Consider the following 14,065-nt stretch of genomic DNA (forward strand, 5'->3'; position numbering starts at 1 on the left):
CCAGTGGAAAAAAAGAGCATTTTCAACAAATGGTGCTAGATCAACTGGAGGTCAGAATGAAGAATCCAAGTTGATCCATTCTTATCACCCTGTACAAACCTCAAATCCAAGTGGATCAAGGACCTCCACAATAAACCGGATACACTCAAACTAATAGAAGAAAAAGTGGGGAAGAGTAAAGTGGGGAAGAGTCTCGATCACATGGGCACTGGGGAAATGTTCCTGAAGAAACACCAGTGGATTATGTTCTAAGATCCAGAATCAACAAATGGGACTTCATAAAACTACAAAGCTTCTGTAAGGCAAAGAACACTGTCATTAGGACAAAACGGCAACCAACAGATTTGGAAAAGATCTTTACCAATCCTACATCTGATAGAGGGCTTCTCTCAAAACTATACAAAGAACTCAAAAAGTTTGACCCCAGAGAGCCAAATAATCCTATTAAAAAATGGGTTACAGAGCTAAACAAAGAATTCTCAGCTGAGGAATATAGAATAGCTGAGAAGTACCTAAAGAAATGCTCAACATCCTTAGTCATCAGAGAAATGTAAATCAAAACAACCCTGAGATTCCACTTCACACCAGTCAGAATTGCTAAGATCAAAAACTCAGGTCACAGCAGATGCCGGGGAGGATGTGGAGAAATACGAACACTCCTCCATTGTTGTTGGGATTGCAAATTGGTACAACCACTCTGGAAATCAGTCTGGAGTATTGGACAGTACTGGACATAGCAATACCTGAGGACCCATCTATACCTCTTCTGGGCATATACCCAAAAGATCCTCCAACTTACAGCAAGGACACATGCTCCACTATGTTCATAGCAGCCTTATTTTTAATAGCCAGAAGTTGGAAAGATCCCAGATGCCCTTCAACAGAGACATGGATACAGAAAATGTAGTACATCTACACAAAGGAGTACTACTCAACTTTCAAAAACAATGACTTCATGAAATTCATAGGCAAATGGGTGGAAGTAGAAAATAACCTCCTGAGTGAGGTACCCCAATCACAGAAAAACGCACATGGTATGAACTCACTGATAAGTGGATATTATCCCCAAAGTTCGAATTACCTTAGATAAAATCCACAGACCACATAAAGCTCAAAAAAAGAGTACGACCAGAGTACGGATGCTTCATTCCATAAAAGGGCAAACAAAAACATTCATAGGAGGGGATATAGAGACAAAGTTCGGAGCAGAGTCTAAAGAATCGGACATTCAGAGCCTGCCCCACATGGCTATACAGCCACCAAAACCAGGTAAGATTGATTTTCGCTAAGAAGTGCATGCTGACAGAAACCGGATATAGATGTCTCCTTAGAGACACAGCCAGAACATGTCAAATATAGAGGTGAAATCTAGCAGCAAACCATTGCACTGAGAACAGGATCCCTTTTGGAGGAATTAGAGAAAGGATTCAAAGATCTGAAGGAGCTTGCAACCCCATAAGAATAACAATGCTAACCAACCAGAGTTTCCACCCAAAGACTATACATGGACTGACCCATGGCTCCAGCTGCATATATAGCAGAGGATGGCCATGTTGGACACCAATGGAAGGTGAAGCCCTTGGTCCTGCCAAGGCTAGACTTCCCAGTGTAGAGGAATGCCTGGGGGAGGTGGGAGTGACATGAATGGGGAGAGGAACACCTGTATAGAAAAAAGGGGAGGGGGATGGGATAGGGGGCTCATCTCTGGGAAACTGGCAAAGGGAATAATATTTGAAATGTAAATAAAAAATCGAATAAAAGAAAAGAGTCTAGCTTTTAATAGAAGTAGAGAGGAAGCATTTTTCTATAACAAAAGGGCTGCAAAAGGTGAAACTTATTGTTTACCCTAAATTTCTCTTCACTATTCGCTGAGCTGAACACAGTCCTGGAAAAGTCTGTGTAGTTGATAGAATCAGAGCTTGGCTTCTCCTTTAGATAGTGTTTAGGTAACAGTATTTCCCGGTGTTCATTTCTTAGTTTGATGAGAAGTGCATGTCTATATAACATCTTCAGCTTAGGGGAAGAAGCAGGAAAGAATCCTAGGTACGTACGTCTTCTCAACCCTCTGAAAAATGCATTTTATTCCAAGTTAAAAGAAAACTCCATAGGTGCTGTTAATTTAGTATTTGTGAAGCAAGTTTGCTTCGTATGATTCCTGACTTAATGCTTTCCCACTGCCTGTTTCCCACTGCCTGTCTTTGTGAAATGCAGTAATCAGCCACAGGCCTGATAGATGGATTTCATAAGGTAGATGCCAGGTAATGCAGTTCTATAACCACCTTCTGAGTCCTGTTGACATTGTCATTCTGTGAGGTCAGGTTCCCTAATGGAATGTGCATTAGGCTATACATGCAAGTTACAGTAATAGTTGTTTATGCGTAAACAAAAGCAAAAGCCTGTCCCATCTACCAGCCAATAGCCAAGTAGACATTGTTTAATGTAAAGTCATTTTAAGTCCATTGAAGAATTTATGAAAGCATTGTAAGAAAACTTTTGTGTTCTCCTGACTTAACAAAAAGCAGAAAATATGTAATTTATTCAGGTTTGGAGAACTTTCAAAGAGAAAGTTATATTCACTGTCGGACTTATTTGTCCTGTAATGTGATTTAATTTTACATTTGGAAACAATAATTAATATGTATAAGGGACTGGAAAAATGGCTCAGCAGTTAAGAGCCCTGACTGCTCTTCCAGGGGTCCCAAGTTCAATTCCCAGTAACCACATGGTGCCTCACAACCATCTGTAATGGATCTGATGCCCTCTTCTGGTGTTACTGAAAGAGTGACAGTGTACTCATTAAATAAACAAACAAACGTGTGTATAGTTGTGTGTGTGTGTGTGTGTGTGTGTGTGTGTGTGTGTGTGTTTTACATTGTATTTATCCCGTGTGTTCCTAAGTTTGCATTCCATGATACTCAAGTGAAAGTTAGAGGACACCGTGAAGTCAGTCCTCTTCCACCTTATGTAGGTTCTGGTCACAAACTTGAGTCACAAAGCTTATATCACAAGTGCCTTCACCCTCAGAGCCATCTTGCCAACCCATTTCTATGCTTTCTATATTTTTAAATTATGTCTAATTCCTATACCACTTTTTTTATTAGGCTCTTGCTATAAGAAAAACATGTATCAGAATTATTCCAATAAGAGCATATATGTATAAAACAATTAAAACTTCTTGTCTTTTTCCTCTTACAATTTGTCTTCTACACATGAACAAAAAACAAACCCCAAAAGGCAGCAGTAAGTTTGCTTGTACAGTACATTTCTGGCATCTTTGAGCACTTACTGTTTAACAAACCACAATAAACTACTGAGTTTTTCTTTTTTCCATACCCTTAGATATCACCAGTACATTAATGAAACTTTTATTATTCTTCTCTCCTTCTTTTTAAATACATGAGTAGGAATGTTTTTAAGAGGCAGCTTTTTGCCATCAGTCATGTTGCCATGAACGACTTGAAGTGCATGTACTTGTGCACTTTTGCAATTTGTAGGATAGTGTCCTAAGAAGAGAAAATACTGAAGTGAAATTCTTAAAGAATCTGAAAGTAAATACAACCTAGCATGGCAGTATACAGGTTTATAATCCCAGGATTGAGGAAGCTGAGGTTAGAGGAACTCAGGTTCTGGTTTAGCCTGGCCTATATTGTGAGACCTGAGATGGGCAGGCAGGTGGGCGGGCAGGCATGTGTGTGGACAGACTATGTGTTATGTGTTTCCTAAATAGCTCTGAGAGAGAGGGATAAGGGAAGGGAGGGGAGCACTACTTGTTCCCCAAGTAGCCCTGAGGAAGGGCTGTAACAGCATACATTCCTATTCTGTTCTACATGCCCATTTCTCTGGACCCTCAGCACACTAGTCCTTAGCTTTTTAATATTCTCCTGTCTGATAAGTAGTGTTTTGTTGTAACATGTTCCTTTATAACAGTGCATGCCCCTGCACTTTTTAAAAAAAATTTTATTAGATATATTTCTTGCATTTCAAATGTTATTCCCCTTCCTGGTTTCCTGTCCATAAGCCCCAATTCCCTCCCCTCCCCCTCTCCCGCTCCTCCCCTCCCCATACAGATATTTCCCCCCATACATCCCCCTTACTGCCCCCCCATATTCCCCTGCTCTGGGGGGTCCAACCTTGGCAGGACCAAGGGCTTCCCCTTCCACTGGTGCCCCAACAAGGCTATTCTCTGCTACATATGCAGTTGGAGCCCCTGCACTTTTTAACTTGTGGTGCATTTATGGTTTGCATTCTTCAAACTTTCATGCCCTTCATTCATTTTCTCTTAATTCATTTTGTTTTCTTTCTGTTATATACTTGGTAAATGGAGAAATAACCTCTCAGATAAGTTTAAAAATTACTTTCTCCCGTCTTTTTATCGAGACTGTACAGTCTGGAACAGACCACATCAGTCTTTATATTTTGTCTTTCTTTCATCTTCACAACAAATTCATCTCATCTGTACATATTGCATCTAGCTGCGAGCTGTTTGGGGTAGTTTGGGCTATTGCTGCTTTGCCCATCAGAGAACCCACTACTCATCATGCACACACATTTATTTCCTAGGTCTTTCACCTGTTGGCATTTTGTTTCCTAGGCCTCAGACATTCAGGCAAGGACAGTCCTGCTCACCTGGTCACCTCCTTCCAGCTTCGTTAACGGTGAAGTGACCGAGACAACTGTACCAGAGTTCTTCAATTATGAAATCCTGGTGTCGAGCACTGGGAAGGAAGGGAAATACAGAAGTGTTTATGTGTAGGTGTTTTCTGCTCTTGCTCCTCCATGTTATGTGGGTTAACAATTTGTGATAAAGAGCTTATTGCTAATTGTACTATGTATTGTTTTTTCCCTTCCCCAGAGGAGAAGAAACAAGTGTCACTTTAAATGATCTCAAACCAGCCACAGATTACCATGCAAAGTAAGGAGTGTGCTCCCTTGCTTCCATAGGACAGGCACCGCAGCAGTCTAGACTTTGCCTTTGTTGTTGTTAGTAGTAATTGCCTTTAAAATCTATAATATAATTAAAACTAAAGAGGGGACTTTAATTTTCCTACTGGCATTATTAATATTTTCACAACACTTAAAAACATTTAATTCAAATGTAAATGTTGCAGTAAAGGAAAGAGCTGATTACCCTGTTTGAGAAATGAAGGGTTAGAAGAGCTCTGTAGAGGATCTGCAGTATTTGCTTTAGTACTGCAAACTTGCCCTAGCTTCTGAGATGTTTGTACACAGAATCATAAACAATGCTTGGTTCACCCTGATGTGTAGTGATCATGTTTGGAGGGACCTTGGAATTTTAAGGGTCTCAGAATTCCACAACATTTAATAGGAACAATTCTGATAATGCCTTAGAGCTTCCCAGTATATTTTGTTAAGTTTTTATTCTGAGGCCTCCACAGCCAGGGGCCCAATACTTAGTCACCCTGTTTTTAAAAAAACATTTATAGTTAGGAGTATTCCTATTATACATTAACACTAAGTTTTCTGTCCTTCCATTCAAAGCATTATCTAACCTAATCTATTTCAAGTCGGATTGACACCATTATTAAGTCAATGATTGTAAAGTAGAATAGAAAGTAATTTTTTTTTTGGAAAATTATTAGTTTGGGAAATTGTGTGTGATGTTTGTTTGTGTAGAGACATGTATACATTTTAAAGTGTCTTTGAGTTACAGGAAAATAAAAACACTAGTTTATACTATTTTACTATTTTTAAGGGATACACTTTACTTCTAGATAATACTTGCTTTTTTTGGTAAAATATTTGAAAATCGTCTTACTACTTGCATATATTTAAAGCCGATACTGTTGAAAGTTAAAAGTGGATAAAACTATTTTATCCGATAGAGTGCAGGCAGAGTCCAATTCGATCAAGGGAATCCCATCAGAAGCTGAAAGCTTTACGACCTTAAGCTGTGAGCCGGACACCCCCAATGCACCGAGGATAGCTAACAGAACCAAAAATTCTCTCACGTTGCAGTGGAAGGTAAGAATATTTCATAGAGGATTTCTAAGTAGACATTTCTTCTTTTTTCCTTTTCTCTCCTTGTGTTAAATGTCAATTATTTTTGGAGACCAAAAGAGTGTTAACTGAAATAACATGTTCTTCTCATTGTACAATAAAGGAGGTGTTTGCTTCTTATGCCTTCAGATAACCCACTTCCTGTTGCTGTTGTTTGTCACTGACCTAAAACAACTTACAGGAGAGTAGAGTCTATTTTATCCTACAGGTTACACTCTCTCACTGGAAGTCAGAGCAGAACCATGGAGGAACACTATTTACTGGCTTGCTCCCAGGCCCACTTGCCTACAGATAGTATCTCCATGATGGGCTGAGCCCTCCTCCATCACTGGCAATCAAGAAAAGGCTTCAGTCTGATCGAGGTGGTGCCCAGTTGACCCACTCTCAGATAACCTGGACTATATTAAGTAAACAACCTAAGGGGGCCAGGGATGCCCCCCCCCCATACTGGAGATTTAAGGACCGGTGATAGAACCTTCCTGCCCTGTGTTAGGCAAACACTATCCCTATTGCCCTTGCCTCTTTTTAAAATTTGCTGTCATCCTGTCTCAGTTGTCTTAGTAATAAGTGGAATTACTTTGAAGGCCTCATTTCCTCTTTTGTATAACTTCAATAAAGGGACAACATAAAGGTAGGTGATAATTCAGTGAGGTGTGGTAAAACACTTTACACAGTAATTTTTTCATTGGAGGAAAACAAGAAGGTGGGCTTCAGGTTTTTGAAAGTGAACATTATATCTTTACATACACCCCCAAAAAAGCTTTTTAAGGAAAAGTAAACATGAGGCCTTAGCAGCTAGACTAAAGCAATTGAAAACCATGAACTCTTGGAAAATAAATTTTTACCTTCTCCCTACTTGTAGTCTCTGACTTTGAAGTCTTCTCTTCTGTTACAAAAGATTGGGATTTCCAAGAATCTTTCTTCCCCCTCTTCTCATTATAGTCACTGTGAACTGTTTTTGCTATGTCAATCAGTAGTTAACTATTCTGACTCACAATATTTTTTAAAAAAAATTTTATGTAAGATGTTAGGAATCTCAGAGTTGAGTTTCTTTAGAATCAGAGTTTTAAGAAAAGCCAGTGATTCTACAAAAGAGAAGCAGATTAAAGTTGTAGGAGGAAAAAGTTACTAGAAGGGAGATTGGAGTTCTCATTCCAAGAATGAATGTAGACTGATGAACTGCCAAGCTGTCCTCCTGAAGCCACAGATTACTGGGCTGCTGTCTGGATGATGGGCATGCTGTGTCTAGCACCAGGGATCCTAGCACAGCCTTCTGTCCAGCAGCGAACCCACTAGCCTCTGGTATACTGCAAAATAGTCTATTTACATTGTAAGGTTAGTTACAGTAAAAATAGTGGAAATTTAAACCTGATAAAATCTTTTGGGCAAATGATTTTGGTAAGAATTATGAAAGTTAAAATAGTTGTTGTTAAAGATTAGAGTATTCAGAAAAATGTAGTTGACCTCTTGCTTTATTTTTCTGTTTTTATATGTATGAGTGTTTGCCTGCTTGTATTTATGTGCAATGTATATGTCTGATGTCCATTGAGGCCTAAAGAGGGCATCGGGTCTTAGGGATGGTTGCAAGTCACCATGTTGATTCTGTTAACCAAACCTGTGTTGTCTGTAAGACCACCAATTGCTCTCAGACCCTCTGACCATTTTTAAAGCTAAGTCACAGAGAACATCTGTGACATAAAGTTGGTTGCTTGTTATTTGTAACTAATTCTCTCTCTCTCTCTCTCTCTCTCTCCCCCCCCCCTCCCTCCCTCCCTCCCCCCCCTCCCCCCCCCCCACCCCCCCTCTCGACTTCCCCATTTCAGGCACCTAGTGACAATGGTTCTAAAATCAAAGCTTTATTTTAGAATGGGATGAAGTAAGTACACTGAATCTTTTTTAGTGGTTAAATGTGTGGGTGTATCTTCAGACAAAATAATATTTTGTATGTGTTAGTTATATTTCTCTTAGACAGTATTATGCATGGTGGGCAAGTGGATGGTTAAGTGTCCTTCGAAAACATAACTAACTGAACTCCTTCTGAAGGAGGATGGTGGGTGTTCCAGCAGCCACTATTGTTACCACTCTGTTTGGCAGTGTGAACTTGGGAGATGGAATCTAAAAGTGAGGCAGACAAAGCCTCACACAATAGCCAGCTTGACTCAGAGCATCAGAGAATGTATCTCTGAGGTGAGGGTTGAGGGAAGTATACAATAACAAAAACATGTATCTCCATAGCGGCATATAAACAAATGACAATAGCAAGTTGTAATGAGTAATCTAAAGTGAACTCTTACCCACTATAACTGGGAGGGGCACCCAAGCACATTCTAAAAACAACCATGGAATGGAGGAACAATTTACAAGACTTATGTTCACTTGAAGGTTTCTTACAATGTCTCAGAAATCATACACAGCTTCTTTCATGGACTGTGCTATCAAAATGGTCACTTGAGTTGGGGATATAGGTCAGTGGTAAGCTTGAGGCACTGGGTTTAATCACACAGACACAGACACAGACACACACACACACACACACACACACACACACGGTAGGGGGCAGTTATTCTTTATAATTACCTTGGGAAAGGCACTATTTTTTCCCATGCTAGCCTTAATAGCAATATTAGTGGTTTCCTATATAGAGAATTACCATAAAATTGATTATTTAAACGACATCTTAACGATCATGGTTTTCACTGGGCCAGAATTAAGGTGTGAGCATGACTGTTCCTTCCAGGGACTCTAGAGCTGTTCCTTCCAGGGACTCTAGAGCTGTTTCCCGTCCTGGCCAGTTTCCTGTGGCCATGGCCACTCTGCCATCCCCGTACACTGTCTCCCCTCTGCCTGCCTGCTCAGGAGGCTGTCTGTTCTTACCTTTGTGGCTTGTCCGCATCATCCAGGGTAGTCCTCTTTCTCAAGACTGCTAATGTTTCTCAAGACCCAAGTAGTTGGTCCTGTCACCATATAAGGTAACATCCGGAGACTAGGGATTATTAGGTCTTGAGCGTCTTTGGCAGTCATAGCAACACAATGGGCTATACCATTTTAATGCATTATTTTTTTTGTTTTTATCTTGTATTTGAGAATTATTCCATTCTCGCTAATCCTGTTGTTTATACCAAGCAAAGAAAAGGGGCCAGAGAGACTGGAAATTCTATTGATAATGTGGAGATTCAACAGTATATACTAAAAGAATAAGAAAACATAACTATGAAGGTTTTGCTCCAGAAATGCTAAGAGAGTTCAGAATAAGATTGCTTTTGACAAATCACAGAAGACTCAATAGGTGATCTGCTAAAATGTAGCAGGAATAGAAAGTTTATTCATTGTTCAATAATTTTATAGCATTAATAAACAAGGGATTTCTTTTCAAAGTTTCATTATACTAGTTTATATTATTCAATAATTAGTAATTAACTTAATGACTTTAAACTGAGACTGATGGTAGAGTCATAGTGTCCAAACTAGAGAGCGAAATCTACTATTATTCAGATTATATGATTTTGTGCTTAGACCATGCAGTAGGTTTAGCTAAATGCTATTAAAAATAATAAGACAGTTCAGTTTTACAGCAAGATACAGTCATTCTCTGAGAAGTAGAAGTAGACCAAGGTACAGGGATGAAAAATAGGTGGGAAAAGAGGAGATGCCCATTTTATTTCACACCCAGCATTACTGAATTTCCGATTGTCCTCGGGTGGCCTTTCTGTTGTCTGTCTGTGCTGTTCCCAGTTCTGTTAGAATGCTTCAGTGTTATATGTAACTTAGGAGCACTTGCTGCTTTAAACCTTTATTTTAAAGACACTTAGCAGTCTTAGGAGGAGATTGGAGATAGACTTAAAAACTATTCACAAAGAACTTTTCACGAGTTAATGGTAAGTGGCCACTTGTCTGTCTCAGAGATCAGCCTGTTGCCATCACTACTTGTGCCCCGTGAAGATTATAAGGCCCACACCTTGTTGTAGATAGAAATTTATCACTAAAATACCATGTTTAATTCAAGAAACTATGCAAGGCTATTTGGAGAGCTACTTCTGCTCTTGGAATTGTGTGCCTGAAGTCAACCTTGTATAAAATGTTCAGTGTCTCAGCCTTTTCTTAAGATCAATGGTATGTGTAACAGAGTGCTGTTGCTGTGTACTGTACCAGCTAGAAAACAATTGTCAAAAAGGAACTAATAGGGATTTGTCTCTTGTTAGTAGTACGTATTATATATAATAACTAGCCATTTCTCCTAGGGGAAAGGAAGTGGAGAATTCTGTCAGTGTTACATGGGCTCACAGAAGCAATTTAAAATTACCAAACTCTCACCAGCAATGGGTTGTAAATTTAGATTATCAGCCAAAAATGACTATGGTGTAAGGTAAGACATTTTGTAAACAATATATATTTTAGATTATTTAGTCAGACTGCCCATTGACAACACTGCTTTATTTTGTTGCTTTAGTTATGATGTAGCAAAGCCAAGAAGAGAATATCTTAGTTACATAGAGGTGACGTTTTCCAACTTCAAATATAAATTAAATCTTTACATGTCAAGAGGGCTTGTGGGTTTTTTGTTTGTTTGTTTTTGTTTCTGTCTTTTTCCCGTTTTTCTAAGTTAACCATCAGTGTATATGTTTAATGGTTTTGTTTAGAATCTAGTGGGCTCTATAGCCTTGGTGCTTGATGCAAATAGAAAACACCCCTCCCCTTTTCAATCTTGAAAGGCCCAAATTTTTATTGTTTATTTGTAGATGAAATAATAAGTCATATTTAGGGTAAAATGTATTAATGCCTCTGGTAAACAGGCTTAGTTCAGTTAGCGTGGTTCTCACTTAGGTGGATAATCAGTAACCATTAAAACAATTCATCCGGAGTTTTGATTTCTCTATTTCTTAAAAGGTTTCTCGGTATGGCTCAGACAAGCCTGGGCTTTTAAGTGTCCTGTTAAAAGTAGCCTGTTTGTTTTATTTTAGAGATTCCTCTACTTAACCTTTTGGGGTGTTGGTGGGTTTAATCACATGGTCTCCATCTTCCACCACATAAAATGGATTTATGAGAGCTGTCTTTTCTGCTGCATGTATGTACCGTATGGAAACGTGATAGATGTGCACAGTAATTGGGTATTACTGTGTTCTCTTCCTGCACACCACTGTGTACTGTTTCCCACTGACTGAAACAAACCTTAAAACAGCTTTAAAAAATTGACATATTTGAAAGAATACTAACCTTTTGGTATCTGGGCTACCTTAAAAATTCTTCATGTCCGTTCAGTTTTGATTGCCTGGGCCTGGAACTGTAGCTCAGTGGTCAGGCTCTGACTTGGCATGTTCAGTCAAGGTTCTTCATTTGAGCCCCATGACAACAACAACAACAAATTTAAGATTTTTATTTTGAAGAAATAGTATTAGTGGAGAAAAGAGGTTCTTTAATCAATAAAATAATTTGTACTCCTTTTTAAAAAATCATTTGTTCCAACAGTGATTTTAGTGAAGAGGTCTTATACTACACCTCAGGCTGTGCCCCCTCTGTACCTGCAAGTCCTGTGCTGACCAAGGCTGGAGTTACTTGGCTGTCCCTACAGTGGACTAAGCCCTCAGGAACACCATCAGATGAAGGGATTTCTTACATTTTAGAGATGGAGGAGGAAACATCAGTAAGTACGACTCTATTTTAAATAAGAGTAGAAGTAATTTTGGTACAGTGTTAGTCCCAGTACAGTAAATGTCACCACAGGAGGTGGCTCATCCCTAAAGTCCGTCAGGCCTTGCTTCGCTGTTGTCTAAGTGAGATTGGGAGGGGGGACTCAAGTCTCTTGATTTCTTGGTGTATATAAGAGGTTTAGGGGTCTATGAATGTTGAAGTCTATATTTGGAAAACATATAGGCTACACTTTACACTTGAGAGCTGGCTGCATAACTCAGTGGTAGAGCAGTTACCTAACAGCCATGATGGCACCTTACATCTCCCAGCTCAGAGAGTGGGACATGGTTTGACTGACTTAGGAAGAAAGAAAACGGAATGTCAGCGCAGCCTTCAGTCTTCTGCACAGAACAGTTTCAGAATCCTATGTCACCCTTCCCCACTTAATCCAGTACTGCTTGTGGACATACTGCAGCAGTCTGAGAGTTACATGGGAGACTGTATGGTGCATCCTGAATCTAGTTCCCTGCCTCTATTTCCTGCCAACCAAAACAGCTTCATTTAGGATTATGATCAGGTAAAAGTGGCACATTCTTGTGAATATGCTATAAATCTTTATGTATACATTTAAATGGTAAATCATACTATATTTTAAATTGTATCTCCACTTTTGTAATTTCAACATGCGAGCTAATATAGTATGAAATATTGTCACTGGAACTGTAAATAGCAATATTGGGCCTAAGTGGTACCTTATCTCCAAGGACAGTCAACCATTTATTTCTTCACTTAAACACAATTATGTATTCAGGGCAAAGTAGGGGTGTTAAAGACTTGTGCTTAGTTCTTGTGACTTCACTGGGAAATTTGGTTGTTGGGAAATCACTTTGTTGATAGTAAAGTTGCCATTGGCTCCAATTCCTCCTTCAAGACCTTCTCTTGGCTCTTAGATCGACTGAGACTAAAGAATCTCAATTCTTCTACAAAGGGCTCTATAGCATATCAGTGTTCAGCCACCAAAGACAGAAGGGCTCTATAGCCTACCAGTGTTCAGTCACCAAAGACAGAAGGGCCATGGTGAGAATAATTTGCACAGTCAGAGGTGAAGAGTAAGGCAGGCCTTCACATACCTGTTAACTCCTCACATCTCTGCAAGAGGATGTCTAATGGAAACTTTCCCTTTACAGGGGTATGGCTTTAAGCCGAAATATGATGGAGAAGATCTTGCTTACACAGTGAAAAATCTGAGACGAAGTACAAAGTATAAATTTAAGGTAAATTTTGAAAGCCCATTAAGAAAAGTATTCTTTTTATTTTTCTTGTGAAATTAAAACCACTTGCACATTTACATTGTGTATCCTTCCAAACTGTTCCTTTGGTCTTAAATTTTAATTTCTTTCCTTTAGTGGGTAGTTCTGTTTTACTCTTTACTGTAATGCAATAATGTTCTTCAAATTAATATATTTACGTTCAAATCCAGACTTAACATTCTGTGGACCTGGGTAATGTGGGTACATATACTAAAATATGAATGTTAAAACATACCCACTATGATTATTAAATAGCATCATGCCATAGAAAGATTCTTTATGTACTGTTAGTCATAATCCCTCAGAGGAGGTGGTATCTACCAGTTTCTTAACTGCAAAGTCATTCTCTGCCCTTTAGAACCATTGTATTCCATACCAGGATTCCATACCTGTTTTAATGCCCATTACAACCCTAGCCTGGGTCTGTTCCTATGACTGATAATGCTAAGTGGTGATGCCTTACTTTATAGTTCAACCTTGGGGCACTTGCTTGCTTGCAGTAGTGACAGATTGAAATTCCTCTATGTAAACTTCTGGAATTTATCTTTCCTCCTATGGCATCACTCTAGGATATATTTTGACTCTTAAATTTGCCCAGTACTTGAACTGTTTAATAATTACAGTTAGTAGAAACAAACCTAAAATTATGGCAAGATGCTGGAAAGTTACCTGGACATGTGAGAGCAGTGCAGAGACCAGAGCAAGTTGGACAGAGCACTGCCTTTGACTAGGTTGTCACAGGTCACAGCTGTTCTTAAAATGCTGGAATTATTAAAATTCTCATTCATAATTACATAGTTCGTGACAAGGCAAAAATGTGGGTATAATTTCTAAAATCAAAATGATACCTAGATTGGATATATGTTTTTTCCATTTCTTTGTTAAAAAAAATCTATCTCATTTTTTTTTCCTGCTTGGAAATAAGTTTTTGTTATCTTGTAGCTTCTGTTGGCTAGGAATCCAGGAACCAGTGGTTCAGATTTAAAGACTACTGAAGTGGAATCATTTGAAGGTGTTGGATTCCAAGTTCACTCACCTGGTTCCTCCCTGGGCCCTCAGCTCTCACCACACAGGCTTTCTCATATTATGCATTGGGCATTTCTGCTGCAATC

The 14,065-nt window shown here is 39.1% G+C and overlaps 1 protein-coding gene across 1 annotated transcript in view; it reads left to right on the forward strand.

Annotated features, from left to right (window-relative positions):
- Positions 1 to 14,065, forward strand: part of Fndc3a (fibronectin type III domain containing 3A) — a 161,809-nt gene that overhangs the window by 123,102 nt on the left and 24,642 nt on the right. Inside the window, 8 exon segments of the mRNA XM_032918062.1 lie at positions 4,592 to 4,749; positions 4,853 to 4,912; positions 5,844 to 5,982; positions 7,842 to 7,863; positions 7,866 to 7,894; positions 10,257 to 10,381; positions 11,482 to 11,656; positions 12,831 to 12,917. Coding sequence (XP_032773953.1) covers positions 4,592 to 4,749; positions 4,853 to 4,912; positions 5,844 to 5,982; positions 7,842 to 7,863; positions 7,866 to 7,894; positions 10,257 to 10,381; positions 11,482 to 11,656; positions 12,831 to 12,917 — 795 coding nt within the window.

Source organism: Rattus rattus, chromosome 12 (assembly GCF_011064425.1).
Source record: "Rattus rattus isolate New Zealand chromosome 12, Rrattus_CSIRO_v1, whole genome shotgun sequence".
Classification (NCBI taxonomy): Eukaryota; Metazoa; Chordata; class Mammalia; order Rodentia; family Muridae; genus Rattus; species Rattus rattus.